The sequence below is a fragment of the Camponotus vicinus genome, unplaced genomic scaffold, assembly GCF_025532165.1.
Source record: "Camponotus vicinus isolate PSW18456_S1 unplaced genomic scaffold, iyCamVici1.0 SCAF_2, whole genome shotgun sequence".
Classification (NCBI taxonomy): domain Eukaryota; kingdom Metazoa; phylum Arthropoda; class Insecta; order Hymenoptera; family Formicidae; genus Camponotus; species Camponotus vicinus.
Genome location: NW_028141956.1, coordinates 20,560,967 through 20,577,257, shown reverse-complemented (window position 1 = coordinate 20,577,257; position 16,291 = coordinate 20,560,967). Strand labels below are relative to the sequence as shown.

The 16,291-nt window shown below is 33.0% G+C and overlaps 1 protein-coding gene across 6 annotated transcripts in view; it reads left to right on the top strand.

Annotated features, from left to right (window-relative positions):
• Magu (SPARC related modular calcium binding-like protein magu) overlaps window positions 1-16,291 on the top strand; it is a 345,184-nt gene that overhangs the window by 261,085 nt on the left and 67,808 nt on the right. For 5 of the 6 annotated variants that reach the window (XR_014437430.1, XR_014437429.1, XM_083092360.1 and 2 more), the window contains 2 exons: window positions 11,038-11,118; window positions 11,594-11,827. Coding sequence is in view for 4 of the 6 variants with exons in the window: in XM_083092360.1 (XP_082948486.1) it covers window positions 11,038-11,118; window positions 11,594-11,827 (315 nt within the window). In the remaining 2 variants the exon portion in view is untranslated. The remainder of the gene's footprint in view (window positions 1-11,037; window positions 11,119-11,593; window positions 11,828-16,291) is intronic. The other variant, XM_083092359.1, reaches the window with a different exon arrangement.

Below are 16,291 nucleotides of genomic sequence, written 5' to 3'. Positions count from 1 at the left end.
AATAAGTCTGTCAGTGTATCCTTGCGACTGGTCTTCCTGCTGTAAAACAGCCGAAAATTTTTGTAATCTTTATTGCGAGCTTCACTCGCTTCTTCGCCCAGCATTCCCACAGGAAGAATACTTGTACGCAATATATCAGCAGCGTGTATAAGAATTTTATGGACTGTTGAGGGCATTGGATACCATGGATAATTCTCTACATAGATTTCCGCGGTACGAGAACATAATACATCGAAGCGTGCTGAGTCGATGGGCATATGGCAAGACAAGGCGATTAAGATGGTTTGTATGTTCTTTAGCAATCCAAAATGAAGGTCTAGACATTCAGCAAGGAGAGCTGGATTTTCGAATGCTCTTCTAGCCGTATTACCATCATTTGTAGTTCCAGATCCCCCTGGTTTCGGTCTGTCAACTATCAATCCCAGCCTTTCCCAAAGAATCGCTTGAACGCGCTTCTTCCTATCAGCATACGCGACCTTCAGTTTATCACCTCTAATTTGCCACACTTTTATATCGACTCTGTACGAAATGTGCAGACAGCATTCTAATAACCGAATCCACGCGTGTAAGGGACTTATTCCGTACACAAGCGATTTGGAATCTGGTAGGAAAGCTTCTTTCGTTTTATTTGACAGGTCGTTGAACTGTTTAGGCGTTGTATGGCAAATTGGGCAAGTTTGCATGGACTTGGTGTTTGTAATTGCATTAAGAACTTTGCCATCAATCAGTGTAAAAAATACGGCATAATGAATACGTATGCAGTGATTTTCATCTACAAAAATGTTGAACACTCGCAGATTGTTTATTTGCTGGTCAATATATTCTTTCTCGTTAATAATGATCTTCACTGATTCTTTCATATATTGAAGTTTGATCGGACGACAAAATCTAGCAGATTGGGATGTCCTATTTGTCCATAAAATCACGTTATCTTTAGTTATTAATTGAAGCGGAATGAGAACTGTAGCGAGTAAGTCGCTATCTTGAATGTCGACTTCATGCTGTACAGATCTGTACGATTGTTTATAGGCTGAATAGCCAGTACTTCCGTCTAATCCCGAAGAACACAAAAGCACGACATCCATTACGGTACAGTTCATTCTCTGCATAGCTTCTAGTATTACCTCTTTTTGTAATTTCACCAGCCGTTTTGAAGTATGACCCAATAAAGACTGAACCGGGACTTCAACTTCGTTTTCTTTAATGGAAACAACTTCTTTTGGCGGTCTGCATTCAGCCTTGAGTGCCCTTAGCTCATTGTAAGGCGGCCAAATATCAGCTCCACAAGCTTTCGATTCTAAGCGCATGTTTGTATACACGTTCTTTGATAGAGAGTTGTCAAATAGGAATACCAAAGCTTGTTCTGCGGTCTTCTTAATGACTTGAGTTGTTTTTGAATCCAGCAATTTCCGAATTTTTGTCGGTGTTTCTGAATTGGCGTCTGTGAATTTGCCCAGTAAGGCACGTAGATCATTTGCGCCAGAACGTCTAGCTGCATATCGACATGCCATTAGCATTTTTTGTGGATCATGTTGCACGCTAGCACTAATCACTGCAACTTCTCTACGTTTGGATCGCTTAGACTTTTCATCGAAAGGAACAGGAGGACGACCTGGGCCAGGAGTTGCAGTGGATTTCTCATTAGCAACAACATTTATTTGGTCAGGAATTTTAAATTCAGAATCAAGCCAAGAGGAATTTCTTGACTCGAAGTAATCCCTTTTTCGACATGCAGCCTCGAATTTACTATTACGCTTAGATCGTAGAGAAAACAGTGCTTTCCGCAAGCGATCCATAGTATCAGAAGTAATATTTTTTTCACAAACGTTTAATTTTTTCAGAATATAATTAATAGCAGGAGTCAGTTCGGTATTACCAACAATGTGCTCCAATATTTCCCGCTTCGTAAACGATGCCATGATGCATATGACTTACTTTTTAGAAATTATATTTGTAAATTCCTTTATGACATCAAAACTAAAAGAGGAAGGAATGATAGAATTTAGAGAGAATTCTCCTTTCAATTGAAAAAAAAACAGCTCAAACAACAAAATCGGCACGTATATGCGTACAGTCGCGAAATCGTAACAAATCCGAGCAATTTGGAACTTAATTGCGTTTACATGGAAAATTACAGTATTCGCAAAATATCGCCGAATAAATTCAAAGTAAACATTATAATGAAGATCCTGACATCTTAAATTTTTTATTAGAAGGTGGAGTTTCGGGGAGCTGGAAAACGGCGACCTATACAAAAACTGAAAGGATAAAAATGGTTCACAAGAAATCACAATACTCAAGTCAGGTTAACTTCTTCAGATCGTTACTATTTTTTTCGAATTTAACAGCAATAAGAATGTAATATAAAATATTAAATTTTGTATACTAAAAATAATAATTTTTTAACTTAACGACTCCATGGATCCTAATTATTCACATTAATGTGCATTTTGAATAAATTTACATAAAAAAAAAAAAAAAAAATTGGAAAAGTAGGATTCGAACCTGCAACGTACAGTATTCTCGTCCGCTACCTTATCTGCTACGCTACGCTCACTACCTGAAAATCTCTCGAATCTGTTCAGTATACAAGGCGCACGGAAAACTTTCGATGCAAATTTCTCGCGAATACTTGAATATTGCATCGTGCCACTTGCTTATAAAGTAGTGGAGGGTTACCTCTCAAACATATTTAAAATTCAGCCAAATCCGTGATCTCACTACTTGGCACTCCCCTTGTAAGATGCAAAATATAATCTCTGATTCACAGACATATGAAGTGGTTAATAAGAATTCAGTGAAGAAGATTACCCGAGATCTCATGAGCCTGTTATCGAGATGGAAAACGAAAAATTACATATCGGAAATTACTTCGAGATCACTGTCGTTGAGCGATGGCATGCTTCCCAGAGCTTACGGGCTTCCAAAGATCCATAAACGTAATTGCCCACTAATAATTATTATTTCATGTATTGATAGTCCTTTACATGCTTTTGCAACGTATCTGCATAACATTTTATATAAAAACCTTCCAAGACCAGCTAGTCATATTGCTAATAGTTACGAGTTAGTCGAGAAGCTAGGCAATGTACACATAGATCAGACTAAATTATCCTCTCTCGATGTTATATCTCTTTTTACTAACGTTCCGCTGGACTTAGTTGTTGGATGTATTGCAAAGAAATGGCATTTACTAAAAAATAAAATTAAAATTCCCTATTCCGAGTTTATAACAGGATTAAGGCTAATTATGAATTCCACCTATTTTAAGTTTAATGGCAAGGTTTATAAACAGATCTTTGGCACTCCGATGGGTTCCCCCCTCTCACCTATCCTGGCAGACTTGGTCATGGAAAAACTTGAAGAAACAACACTTTTTCGTTTACCCTTTCATATTCCATTATATGTTAGATACGTCGATGATATTGCCATAGCAGCCCCTTCCTGTCTCATTCCTGACATTCTAAATATGTTCAACTCCTTCCACACAAGATTGCAGTTCACAATAGAAGTCCCAGAAATAAATTCCTTGAATTTTTTGGGCATCACAATTATTGTCAATGGTGAACACTTGGAGTTTAATTGGTTTAGAAAACCTACATTTTCAGGTAGATTTTTGAATTTCTATTCAGGCCATCCATTAACTCACAAAAAGGGAGTGATCATAGGATTAGTAGATAAAATATTTAAACTTTCACATCCTCGTTACCATGAAGAAAATTTAGTTGGTGTGATCGACATTCTCCTCCATAACAGTTATCCAATAGACTTCATCTTTGGAACGATTCATAATAGCATAAAATATTTAATCACAAATAGTAGTATATTATAGTATATTCCAGTATAGTAGTATATTCCAGAAACCTCTTCTCAAGCTACCACCTCTCCGTGTCTTTCGTTTTTCTCTATACCATATATACAAAACTTTTCGGAAAAATTTTTCACTTTAGCAAAAGACTTAGATAAAACTTTGGCATTCACAGTAAAGAATAAATTGAATACAGTAGTTAAATTACACAAGGATTCTCTTACTAAGATGCAACAATCCAATATTGTCTACAAGTTAAGCTGCAGTAAATGTGAAGCCTCATATGTAGGCCAAACGAAACGACAACTAAAAACTCGTATTAATGAACACGAAAAAAATATTAATCAAAGAAATGAAGAGCTTAATGTCATCTCCATTCATAGATTACAGAGTCACGACTTTAATTGGAGTGATGCTGTAATTTTAGACAAGGAACCCTCCTACAAAAAGAGAATCATTTCTGAAATGTTACATATCACACAACAAAAATTTGGTCTCAACATTCAAAGTGACACGGAGAAATTAAATAAAGCATATCTTTCGGTACTTAATAAATGCCAGTGATTGGAGTTATATATCATTCAATGCTCCCGCCCTCGCGTCCCACACGCCATCTGCTCGCCGGTGCTTCTTCCGGTGATTCCTGAGCTCACCGCATTCCCGAACGCCGTTCTCATGCTTACCACCCGTCCTCCCTCTTTCCCTCTCCCCCCTCCTTCCCTACCCGCCATGCCGTCGGCTATTATTGCGTTACCACGCACATTGCCGGTATCTTTCCTGCGTAATTTAACTGTGTTTTTTCTTTGCATTGTGTACCTTTAACTTTATGTGCTACTATTTTTATTGAGTGAGAGTATGAAAATCATATTTCTACCATGGTTCTTCCTAATTTTCATTGTAATTATATTATTTGCGTAAGCATGTGCTTTCGGCGTAAGATGTGGTCGCTCTGCTTGTTTTTTATAATTTCAGATATTTGATCTCCTGCAAGTGCCCTTTCTCTCCTGTATTAGCGAGTGTTTGCATACCACGTACGATTTACTTTGGCTTCGAGGCATATTATTTCTGCTTTGTGCTATATGCAATAAATTCTTGAGAGTATGTGATTGCGTGGCTCATAACCGTTTTACAGCAAAGGACATTGACAAGGTGAGCTTCCTATTTTTGCGTCAAGCCGTTGCTCGCTTTTTGTTATTACATTACTGATTCTGTAATTTCATTTGACTTTTGTATGTTTTTTATGCATCTCTTTCAATTTCAAAACTGTGTTATAAATTCGAGTGAAATATGAGGAATTTCTTTCTCTTTTTTCTTATTACTTTGACTTTTGTGTGATGACTATAATTTCAAGTATTTTTTAATTTAAATCAGTCATGTGTGTGTATGGTTTTGACATTGAAATGGACCTGGAGTAAGGTCGAAACGTCTGTCGACAGAATTTCTTTCATATTGTTTGCGATTTTTATTTTGTATGAGTAATATGCTCCAATAATTATGTAATATAATTTAAGAATTTTTTCTACGCAATACGTTCAGCGTTTCTGGTTCTGTTGCCTTTAGTTTTGATTTGCGTTAATCTCACATATGTTATCAAGATCATCACTCTGACTAATGTTGTGAAGGTTTTAGCCGGCGGTCATTGTTTATTAAAAAGTTATAAACAAAAAATCTAATGAATAATAATCTAATGAATAATATGTAATTTTATGACACCGTGTATGAACTATGTTGTCGTTTGACGTTGTTTACCTTTCTATATTGAAATCAGATAGTGGAACAATGATAGGCTTCTATGTTTTTGCCTTGACGTGACCTTCACGTGACCTTCACGTGACCTTCAAATGACTCTTCAAGGTCAAACCAATGGTACCATCTTATGGCCCCCTCTAAACCAAACAACTTTTGTCTGAAACATTTTTCTCTAAAATGCTTAGTTTTTGAAAGAAAAGGGGTGTACGGGTGGTCTAGGACACCTTGTATATATTAGGGTGGAGCGTTCAAAAAAATTTTTGAATTCTTATATGCTCGGGGGTGAAAAAGATGCGATTTGATGTAAAAACAATATTTGGAAAGTTTCATCTTGATCGGAGTTTATCTTCTGCCTCCAACTTTTATTAGATCTTAAAGAAAAATATCCATTTGCAAAACTGCATGTGGCATTTATATTTTTTACAGCTTATAGTTAAACAAAATTTTTGTGATTACCCAGACTTCACCACGAGGAGGTAGCTGTAAATCGAAGTCCATTTTCTTTTTTTTAATTTTTTTTAATTTTTTAAGTTTTTTAGGTTTTTTATTTTTTTTATTTTTTCGTTTTTTATTTTTTATTTAAAATTTTTTATTTTTTTTATTTTTCTTATTTTTCTTATTTTGTATTATTTTAAATATATTATTTAATATTTTTTCTCGTATTTATCATTAAAATATTTTTCTATTTTTAAAAATTTTAAACAAACTTTTTATTTTTAAGCAAATATATTTTTGTACTTCTTTAAATTTTTAATTCAAACTGCATTGAAAATCTGTATCAAATTTTGGAAGAGTAGCTCTAGTAATAATCCTAGTTCATATAAAACCATCTCTAGCATTGTTCACATACAGAAGACGCAGCTTTGGTAACGAATTTAACGCACCGTTCAACTGCTTGTGAGTGGCAGGGAAAATTCAATATATTGACTATCTCTGGAACGTTTCCAATCATATTTTTCAAGTTTTCGCAAGAAAGATTTTTTAAAAGCGGAGGAGCAGTTAAGTTCGGAAGTTGCCTGTCAATCAATTCAGTGCAGTCTTTAGCGTCAAAATTTATTGTTGGTACTTTAAATATACGAATTTTGTTAAGAGCAGGGGTTGAATTAACTTTAAATTTCAGCACTCGTTCCATAGCAAGTTCTCTTATATGTTGCCTCTCATCTGCAATCATCGCAAGCAATATATTTTCTGAGTGTGCGAAGTAGCCATTTCTCTGGATAATAGGATCAATTATGTTTTAATTGTAGAATCGAAGATTCTTGACTTATAAATCATGTTCCACAAATGCAAAGTACCATGTCTACAAGTTGGTTTGTTTTTAATCTCAAACCAAACTGGAGCATACACTTTGACAACAAACTGTGCCAAAGTTCGTAGATTTTTATTAGGATTCACACTTGAGACATATAATCGTAGAATTCGCGATAACAATTTCATATAAATATTTTTGGTCTGTGCTAAAATCAGCGAAGTCCATAAGCGGTAATTCTGAAAATTGGTTCAAATAAAACCACCGGAAGCGTTTCACAAATTTGAAGCTGTCTTCCTATTAGTCCTGAAAATGCTTTTGGGCCAACTGTTCTCCCATCTAGTTTTAAAAATAAATGGCGTAATGGTAACTCATTACAGTGTAACATGCATATAAACCATGTAAAGGTCTTTTCAGTTTCAATTCTAGTAATCGTATAACTCCGCCATTGGGGCCCGTATTCACAACAGTTCCATCATAGCCGATAACATTTAGGTTTCTGATATCAAATTCTTTTTTTACAAGAAATTCAAATAAATCAGTTTTAATTGCAAGGGCTGTGCTTGATGTTGCTGTAAAGTGACCGATGTATTTTGAACCTGGTTCCGAAAGAAGCACAATATGTTCTTCCAATACAGTTTTTCTTGCAAACTTTTCTCCAATTTTTACTTGAGAAATAGTTTGATCTTTTCGACCATCAAAATAAATTCCAAGCAATTCCAGATGTTGAGATGACTGTGAAATTTGAATTTCAGTTCGAGCAATTTACGTGCTCTACGAATTTTGCTTCGACCACCAACGAAGAATGGTTCGGAGATACAATTTCTAAATCTTGTAAAGTGGAACTTACAATTATTGCTGCTGCTCGATCAGAAATTCCCATTCTGTCACAAGCTCTTGCTACATTAGGCAAACTAATTCTATTTTGTTTAGATGCCTTTAATCTTTGATTGTTATTCAGTGTAAAAGAAGATGATACTGTATTGGATTCGTCATCATTTACAGAATTTGATTCTGATTCTGCATCTAAAAATCGATATCAACTGTATTCGATTCAGATGCTGCAGTTCGAGCTCTAGAAACACGTTCCTGCTCAGCAAGTTTTCTTTTGTGAGTCTTTTGTAATTTTTTTGTAGTGGCTTTATCAATTGTTCCAATTACCATTTTTCGCGGACCTCTTTGGTCTAGTAAAAAAGATCTTTCTAATATTGGGACTTTATTTACGCAATTACACTTAGAAAAATTAATGCATTTACAGCAGCATATATCAAAAAGTTTGTTCTTATATTCTTTTTTAAAAGCTTCAATTTTCGAAAAATATAAATTTGGCTTTGCTGAGAATTTCTTTAGTTTTTGCATTTGATAATGGAATTTCTTGATTTTTGCAAAAGTTCTTTGAAAAGTTATAATTGGTAAAGATGCTTGTTCCCAAATAACCCTAATTTTATTTGCTAATATTTTGGAAATAGATGAAAAGTCGGTTCTTTTGCTGAAATTTTGGAACTTTCCCGAATAAATTCGTAGCATTTTGCCACATCAACGTAAGTTGGTAGTCGATTTTTAATGAAATCTGATGACTGTCCAAAAATAGGACACTTCAAAATATTATGGGTGTTTGGCATTTTTCAAAGCAAATTTACAATAAAAAATAACAAAAGTATGCAATGAAAAATGAATGTATCTGGGATATGAATAGGATAAAATGTATATATTTGCTCAAATTTGCTGTCGTCGATCGACTGACTTGTTTCCAGGCGCGTGATTCGTAGCAAAGCTGCCAGATTTCCGCCGCAAGCAACATGCAACACGTCGTGGAGGGGGTAACGAGGATGTGAGCATAAGCATACGTATTGGCAACCGAGCTGGCAACGAAAGACGGGCGACACGCGACGGCCGTTGCTTTCGTTGGTAGGAAGGAGATAGAAGACTGTATTCTGTCTTCTTCTACTATCCGAAGCTAGCCGAAGCGTCGAGCTCACACGTACGCTTACGCTCACATCTTCGTTACCCCTTCCACGACGTGTTGCATGTTGCTTGCGGCAGAGATCTGGCAGCTTTGATTCGTAGCCGAGTGACCAGAAAACAAACGAATATTACTAAAAGAAAATCGCAGATGTCCGTCGCCTGTTTGTTACGGCCTTGTCTCGCCGCCAATGTCGAAGCACTCACGCGCATTGTACACACACATGTACAAAATGATTTGCTCTTATATATTTTAATTAGTTTAATATGTTAAAATGTTATAATAATTTAAATTATTGACAAAAATGGAATTATAAATTTCAAGAAATTTTTAATTGCATCTTTTTTAAAATTGTTATGATTTTGCTTCTAATCAAATTTTCAAACAAAAGTTGGAGGCAGAAAATGAGCTCCGATCGAGTCCAACTTTTTCAAATATTATTTTTAAACATATTCGCACCTTTTCCGCCTACGAGCGTTGTAAAATTTGAAAAATTTTTTTTTTCTTACAAATGCGCTCCACCCTATATATATATATATATATATATAGCCAAAGGTCTCGAGTTCGATTTCCGGTAGAACCGAAAAATTGTATACGCTCGCTCCTCTCTCGGAAGGCAAACTACCGAGAAATTTTTGCCAAGAACATTTCTTTAATATAGCCGTTCGGAATCGGCATTAAACTGTAGGTCGCACATATGTGTGATAATCTGGTGCGCAACATAGGTATATGAAAGAGAGATCAAAAGATGAACTCTCCCTTTGGAAAAAGTTTAACTTGAGGCTAACAACTTCATCTAGTAAAAAAGCAATTGTCACGAAACCACTATGGAAGCCAAAGCTCGATTTGGGCTGCAGAGCCAGTAGATGATGATAATGATATACAGGGTGGTCCTCGTAACGGTCGCCACGATTTTTAAGGCACAATAATCTAACAAAAAATGTTTCAAACAAAAGTTGTATGGCTTGAAGGGAGCCATCAGATGGTGGCAATGATTTGACCTTGAAGAGTCATTTGAAGATGACGTAAAGGTCACCGTCAATTTCTTAAATGGAACTTCCTACTTTTTATTGCATATTCTTGTAGCTTATCTCGAGGGCTTTCCAAAACACTATAATAAAATATTTTTTCTTCAAGTACTTTTTGAGTTATAAGGCTTGAAATCATTTCTTAATTTTACATAAACCGTAAAATATCTTGTAAAATATTCATTTTTCGATTATCTTACCTTAATACTTTTATGTACAAAATAATAAGAGGAATCAATTAGTATAAAGAAAACACATAGTTGTTTCAAAGAAAAAATATGTAATTTGCAATTAACAATTACATATTTTTTCTTAAAAATAACTATGTGTTTTCTTTACACCAATTGATTCCTCTCATTATTTTGTACATAAAAGTATTAAGGTAAGATAATCGAAAAATGAATATTTTACAAGATATTTTACGGTTTATGTAAAATTAAGAAATGATTTCAAGCCTTATAACTCAAAAAGTACTTGAGGGAAAAATATTTTATTATAGTGTTTTGGAAAGCCCTCGAGATAAGCTACAAGAATATGCAATAAAAAAATAGGGAATTCCACTTAAGAAATTGACGGTGACCTTTACGTGACCTTCAAATGACTCTCTAAGATCAAATCATTGCCACCACCTGATGGCCCCCTTCAAGCCATACAACTTTTGTTTGAAACATTTTTTTGTTAGATTATTGTAAGTGCCTTAAAAATCGTGGCGACCGTTACGAGGACCACCCTGTATATATAATATTATAATCCACATACAGATTAATTACTTTTGTTTTTTTTGCTAATCTGATTTATTTTTATTTAATAGTTTAATTTTATCATATATCATTTGTATATTAAAAGTACTTGCATTAGTATTATTTTCAATCTTATTGTTAGTATGGATATCAGATTTATGTATGTATAATAAATTAAACAAAACTTTTATCTTTCCTTTTTTCTTTTCCAAAGCAAATCTTAAAATAATAATTTTAATTTTATGTACATACTATGTCAAAAATAATTACTTCATCAAATATGATAATAAATAGCAACTTATTTTAATGCGTGAGTTTATATTTATATGAGTTTATATTGAGTAATATATTTATAAAAAAAATTAATGTATGCTTTAGTAGATTAATAACATTCTATTTAATATTTTAAGATTTTAAGAATAACAGAATGAAAATCGATTTTCTTATTTATTATATACAAAAAGAAAGAACATTATAACAAATTAATGCATCTTTCGCAGTTTTGAAAAGTAGTCCAACATCTATTCATCTTGTACCGACGTTTAACGGCGATTTATCAAATAGTAAGGAGGAAGGCGACGGTAAGTTTTGCTTATATTCAGTTATAATTTTAAAAATTACTTTCTCATATTTATGAAAAAAAATCTGTTAGTAAAAAAATTAGACAAAAAATTTTGGAATTTTCTATATTCTATTTTTAATTTTACCTAATTTCTTATAATTCTTATTGCAGTGAATTATGTGCGTGCATGGCTATTATATGTTTCTATAAATGTTTGATACTTTTTTTCCCTTCACCGTATATAATATAATATTAATTGAAATTACTACAAAATATTATAACAATACAAATAATAAATAAATAAAATGATACATGGCTTCGAGCAGTGAACATCCGATTCGTAGTTCGCAGGTTTTAAATTTTTCCGGATATTCACTTCTTTAAGATATTTGTGTGTATGTTTGCCATTTCCATGAGATACATTTCTATTTCTAATTTTAATGCAAATTTTTTATATTTTATGTATTAAATTTTATTTATTAATTTTGTTGCAGTGAATGATTGCATGTCAGATAGAAGATCAGTATTGGAAGATCAAAAGCAAAATTCACAAGAAAAATTTTACATACCACAATGCACATCTGATGGAAGATATCATCGAGTTCAATGCTATTCCGGTTATTGCTGGTGTGTATATCAGGATACAGGTAAACCAATACCAGGAACATCCTCGAAGAATCGTACGCCAAATTGTAATCCAGTGCCGACTCCCAGTAGGCCTATAAAAGGTAAAAAAGTTTCTTTTTAAATTTTTTAAAAACTATTCATGAATCTTTTCAAGCGAAAAGGTATCCTATTCTAGAATACATATAAAATTAACTAGTTTTGGGAAATTTACAAAAAAATTATACATATTGTGGGTAATCTCAGGATATAAGAAATGAACGTTTCTCAGTTAAATAGCTCCGAATTTATTTTAATCTATAATTTTGGGCGTCTTGTATACTATGTGAAGTCTTGTGTGTACTGTGTGAAGGCGCGATGTGAACTATCGGTAGGCGCGAGATAGATTCTCTTGAGACTCGACAATCACTCTTCGAAAGCGGGATACTGAATGAATCCTGGAAAACCAGGATTCGGCATGCACGATTCGGGAGAAAGTTTTATAATCGGAAAGATTCTCGGAGGGACGAGTGACCGTTGTGTAGGAAAAAACCGTGTGCTTGCCATATGTTAGTCGGCGATGTAAGGGATCGATGGAAGGCTGCGTAACATGCAAGGGTTGTAAAATTTACGAAAGTGAAAGCGGAGTAGGAGACAATCGTCCCTACGCGGTCAACGATGAGGGTGACGTAGCGCATGTGTGTCGCTACAATATTATTTAAAAATTTTACATATATATCCAGCAAACACAAAGTAACAATAACATAATATTAATGTTATAATTTCCCATTCAACAATGTAACTGTTATGTACAAGGTATATCTTGCAGTTATATTGCGGATCAGAAATTGTAACATTGATATATTACAGTGGAAAAATTATAACATTGATTATATTACTATTATTTTGTGTGTCTGCTGGATATTTATTTATATTTAAATAATAATAAATTTTTCGATATATTATAATTACTTTTTTGTTCTATAATTTTAAAAAAGTACTTTAAAAATATGTGTTACTGGTATGATTTTGACAGTCCTTATCTTGAACAAGAAAACTTTTATTTAAAAGAAATTCTTAATTAATATGAGTGTTATATTTGATATCAAAGTAAAAAGAAGATATTGCAAATTTAGTTATTTAAATATAATTTGGCATAGTTTGAAAAATCAAGTATCAATTTTTTACTAAAAATTTGACTTTAATATAAAGCTATAAAAAATAATTTAATATAAGCTATAAAAAATAATTAATTTTACATTCAATTTTACAATTTTCATTGTCTGCCACTTGTTCGTAAAAGACACTTGTTGTCATTTTACTATCTAATATTTCATCGTGTATGATATTTCATTGTTCGCGACATTTTTTCGTTCGCAACATGTGGAGAAGTAAAATGGCGACATATAAATGTTTGCGGACAAGTGGCAGGTGATAAAGTATCCAGTATTATTAGTAAAGATCAGAAATGTATGTCATATGTATAAAAAAATTAAAGTTCAATACTTCATTGACTGAATATTTTCTAAGAAATTATGTCAACTAACTAAGAAAACTTAGTTTCAAAAATAATGTATTTAAAATTTTTGCATTTAAGTACAGAAAGATACATAGTGCGAAAAATGAAAGAACATCTTTAATCGAGCGATACAACACGCACATAAACCTTCATTTATCTTAACTCATTTTTTTATATAATTATAACCTATAAGCAGTACGAGTCTTCATTGATATTTCAGACGTTCAACTCGCTGCTTGATTGATTGATATGTTTACATTAACGAATATACTCGTCTTTCCAGTCCATTACGTATTAAATGTTGATTAATGTCAATGTTTCCAAAAGTGAATGGAAACCTTCGTTAAACATGTCTATTAAATGTTGATTAATGTTAATATTTCTAAAAGTGAATGGAAGCCTTCGTTAAACATGTATGTAATTATGTAGCAATTTCAATTGTTTATATAACACAAAAAATATGTTTCAGTATAAGGATCTACTAAAGTTGAAACTTCTATTCTACATACAACACATCTCTTCACACTTTTCAACCAAATCATCTCAATAAATTTTTATAAATTGTTTAAAATTTTTGTATACAGGGTGATTCTGAACAAACGTTTGGCTTTAAACTATCAAATTCTTGAATGAATTCTAAGACGATTTTTTCTCTTGCAAAATTTTGCTCGAAGCTTAGTTTTTAAACTATAAAGGAAAATAGTTAACTACTTACGGAACGAGTACAAGAAGTAGGCAGGCACGGCGCGATATAGGCGATTACGTGGGGCTCTCGCCGCGATCAGCTGATTGCTATACGCGATGACTGTAACAATCAGTGTGTGTGTGTGTGTGTGTGTGTGTGTGCGCGCGCGCGCGCGCACGTGCGTGCGTACACATTCTCACACACACACTGATTGTTACAGTCATCGCGTATAGCAATCAGCTGATCGCGGCGAGTGCCCCACGTAATCGCCTATATCGCGCCGTCCCTGCCTACCTCTTGTACTCGTTCCGTAAGTAGTTAACTATTTTCCTTTATAGTTTAAAAACTAAGCTTCGGGCAAAATTTTACAAGAGGAAAAATCGTTTTAGAATTCATTCAAGAATTTGATATTTTAAAGACAAACGTTTGTTCAGAATCACCCTGTATCTGTGGAGAAGTATTATGAACCAAATTTGATAAAGAATGCGGCATAAATCTGGAAATCGTGATTTATAGAAAATTGTACCATTTTTCAAAAAAATATCCATTCACTAAAAAAAACCAAATACATTTGTAAAAAGAATTAAAAGACCTTTAAAATTATGTGTCATTTAACTTCTATTCTCATTTAAGATTTTTAAAGAAAAACTATACGGATGAAGGAAATGAAGAGGCATTATCGAATTTATCGCATTTATATAATCCCCTTAAAAACAAAATCAATTTTTTCCGATATTTTTTGCAAAAATTAGTTGATCATAAAATAAACAACATAAAAACTTTTCAAATGAATACCCTGTATATATAAAAATTTCATGTGCATCATTAAAGTTCAAACAATAGTCTTAATTCAACGCTTTATAATTAGAATTCAGAAGTTAGTTACACTTTGTGGCTAGCCGTTCCATTCTAAGATATTAGCGGTCGAGCATTAAAAGTAACAGTGTTATATCATTGATGTATCATTGCAAATTAGACGGAGCAAGTAACGCACTGTTATTTAGACGATTTAATTCAAAACTTTTATTTTCATTTTTTCTGATATTATTCTATACGAAAAACGAAGCCAAAATGTGGCTAATAGAACCTATAAAAAAATCGAACTATAATTATTGATTAAGCGATCATTTGGATATAGATAAGTAGTTAGGAGAATCTTAGTAAGCGAACTGCAAACTCTTCCATATGGGAATGTTTCTTGATCTTGGAATGTTGCATTTGTTGAAATTCATAGAGAAAACGTAATTTTGCAAATATGATAATTTTCGTAAAAAAATTGTAAAAATCATCAACTTTCAACGATTTTTTTATAGGTTAAACTATGGTTCCTAAAGAATTATGTTTATTGAAACTTTTATTCAGCGACTTTGATTCAGCATGAACAAAATCCTGAAATTTGAAATCTATCGAGAGACAATTTTCCCTAAATTGTGTACGGAGTTTTTTCCTTGTTTTTTAGCTTGCCGGTACTTGCATCACATCGAAGAATATTTGTTCGTTCGAAATCTTATGATAAAAAATCTTTTTTCAAATTCTTTTTTAAATTAGAATGTATTTAAATTGCTAATATTTTATTATATGCATAATTAATTTATTTGTTAATTTTCCTTTTTTTTCTCTGAATTTGTGAGTTTTCTTCCGGTCACTTTAAATTAATATACATAAATTAATATATACAATATACACTAAAGAATATTGCACATACAAAAAATCTGGAAATATTGTGCAGAAGAATATTTATTCAATGCAGCAGTTGCTTTTGAATGCACTGATTTTTTAGTTAAGCAGTACCTCTTACAAATACTTGTATCTTCGTTATTTTTACAATTTTTGATAAAATCTTTTAGGAATTTAAAATCTTAAATGTTTAAAAAATACAAAAAAAATCGACTTCTGGAAGTTCTAAACTATTCTTAAAAGAATCTTAAAGCAATGGCCAAATTTTGAAGGCATAATGCCGTCATCAACATAATTAATTGTCGGTATTATCGACAATTTTAGCTCCACCATTATTAATATATATTTATTGATATTATATAATTAATATACAGGGTGTCAGAAAATTTTTCGCAGTGTGAAGGTAGATTGGCTTAAATTAAGAAGGAAGGTCTTCTACTGTTTTGCGATATTTGCAATAATTAATGAAAAATTAATTAAAGAAAATCGGCCAATGCGCGTGGCGGTGAAGGCGATCTCACTGTAACATAATAGTGGAGCGCGGCGAAGCGGTGATTAGGGAGGGGAGGAGCGATGAGTGTGTAGGCGCGCGGCGAAGGCTCTTCCCCGCGCATTGGCCGATTTTCTTTAATTAATTTTTCATTAATTATCGCAAATATCGCAAAATAGTATAGGACCTTCCTTCTTAATTTGAGCCAATCTACCTTC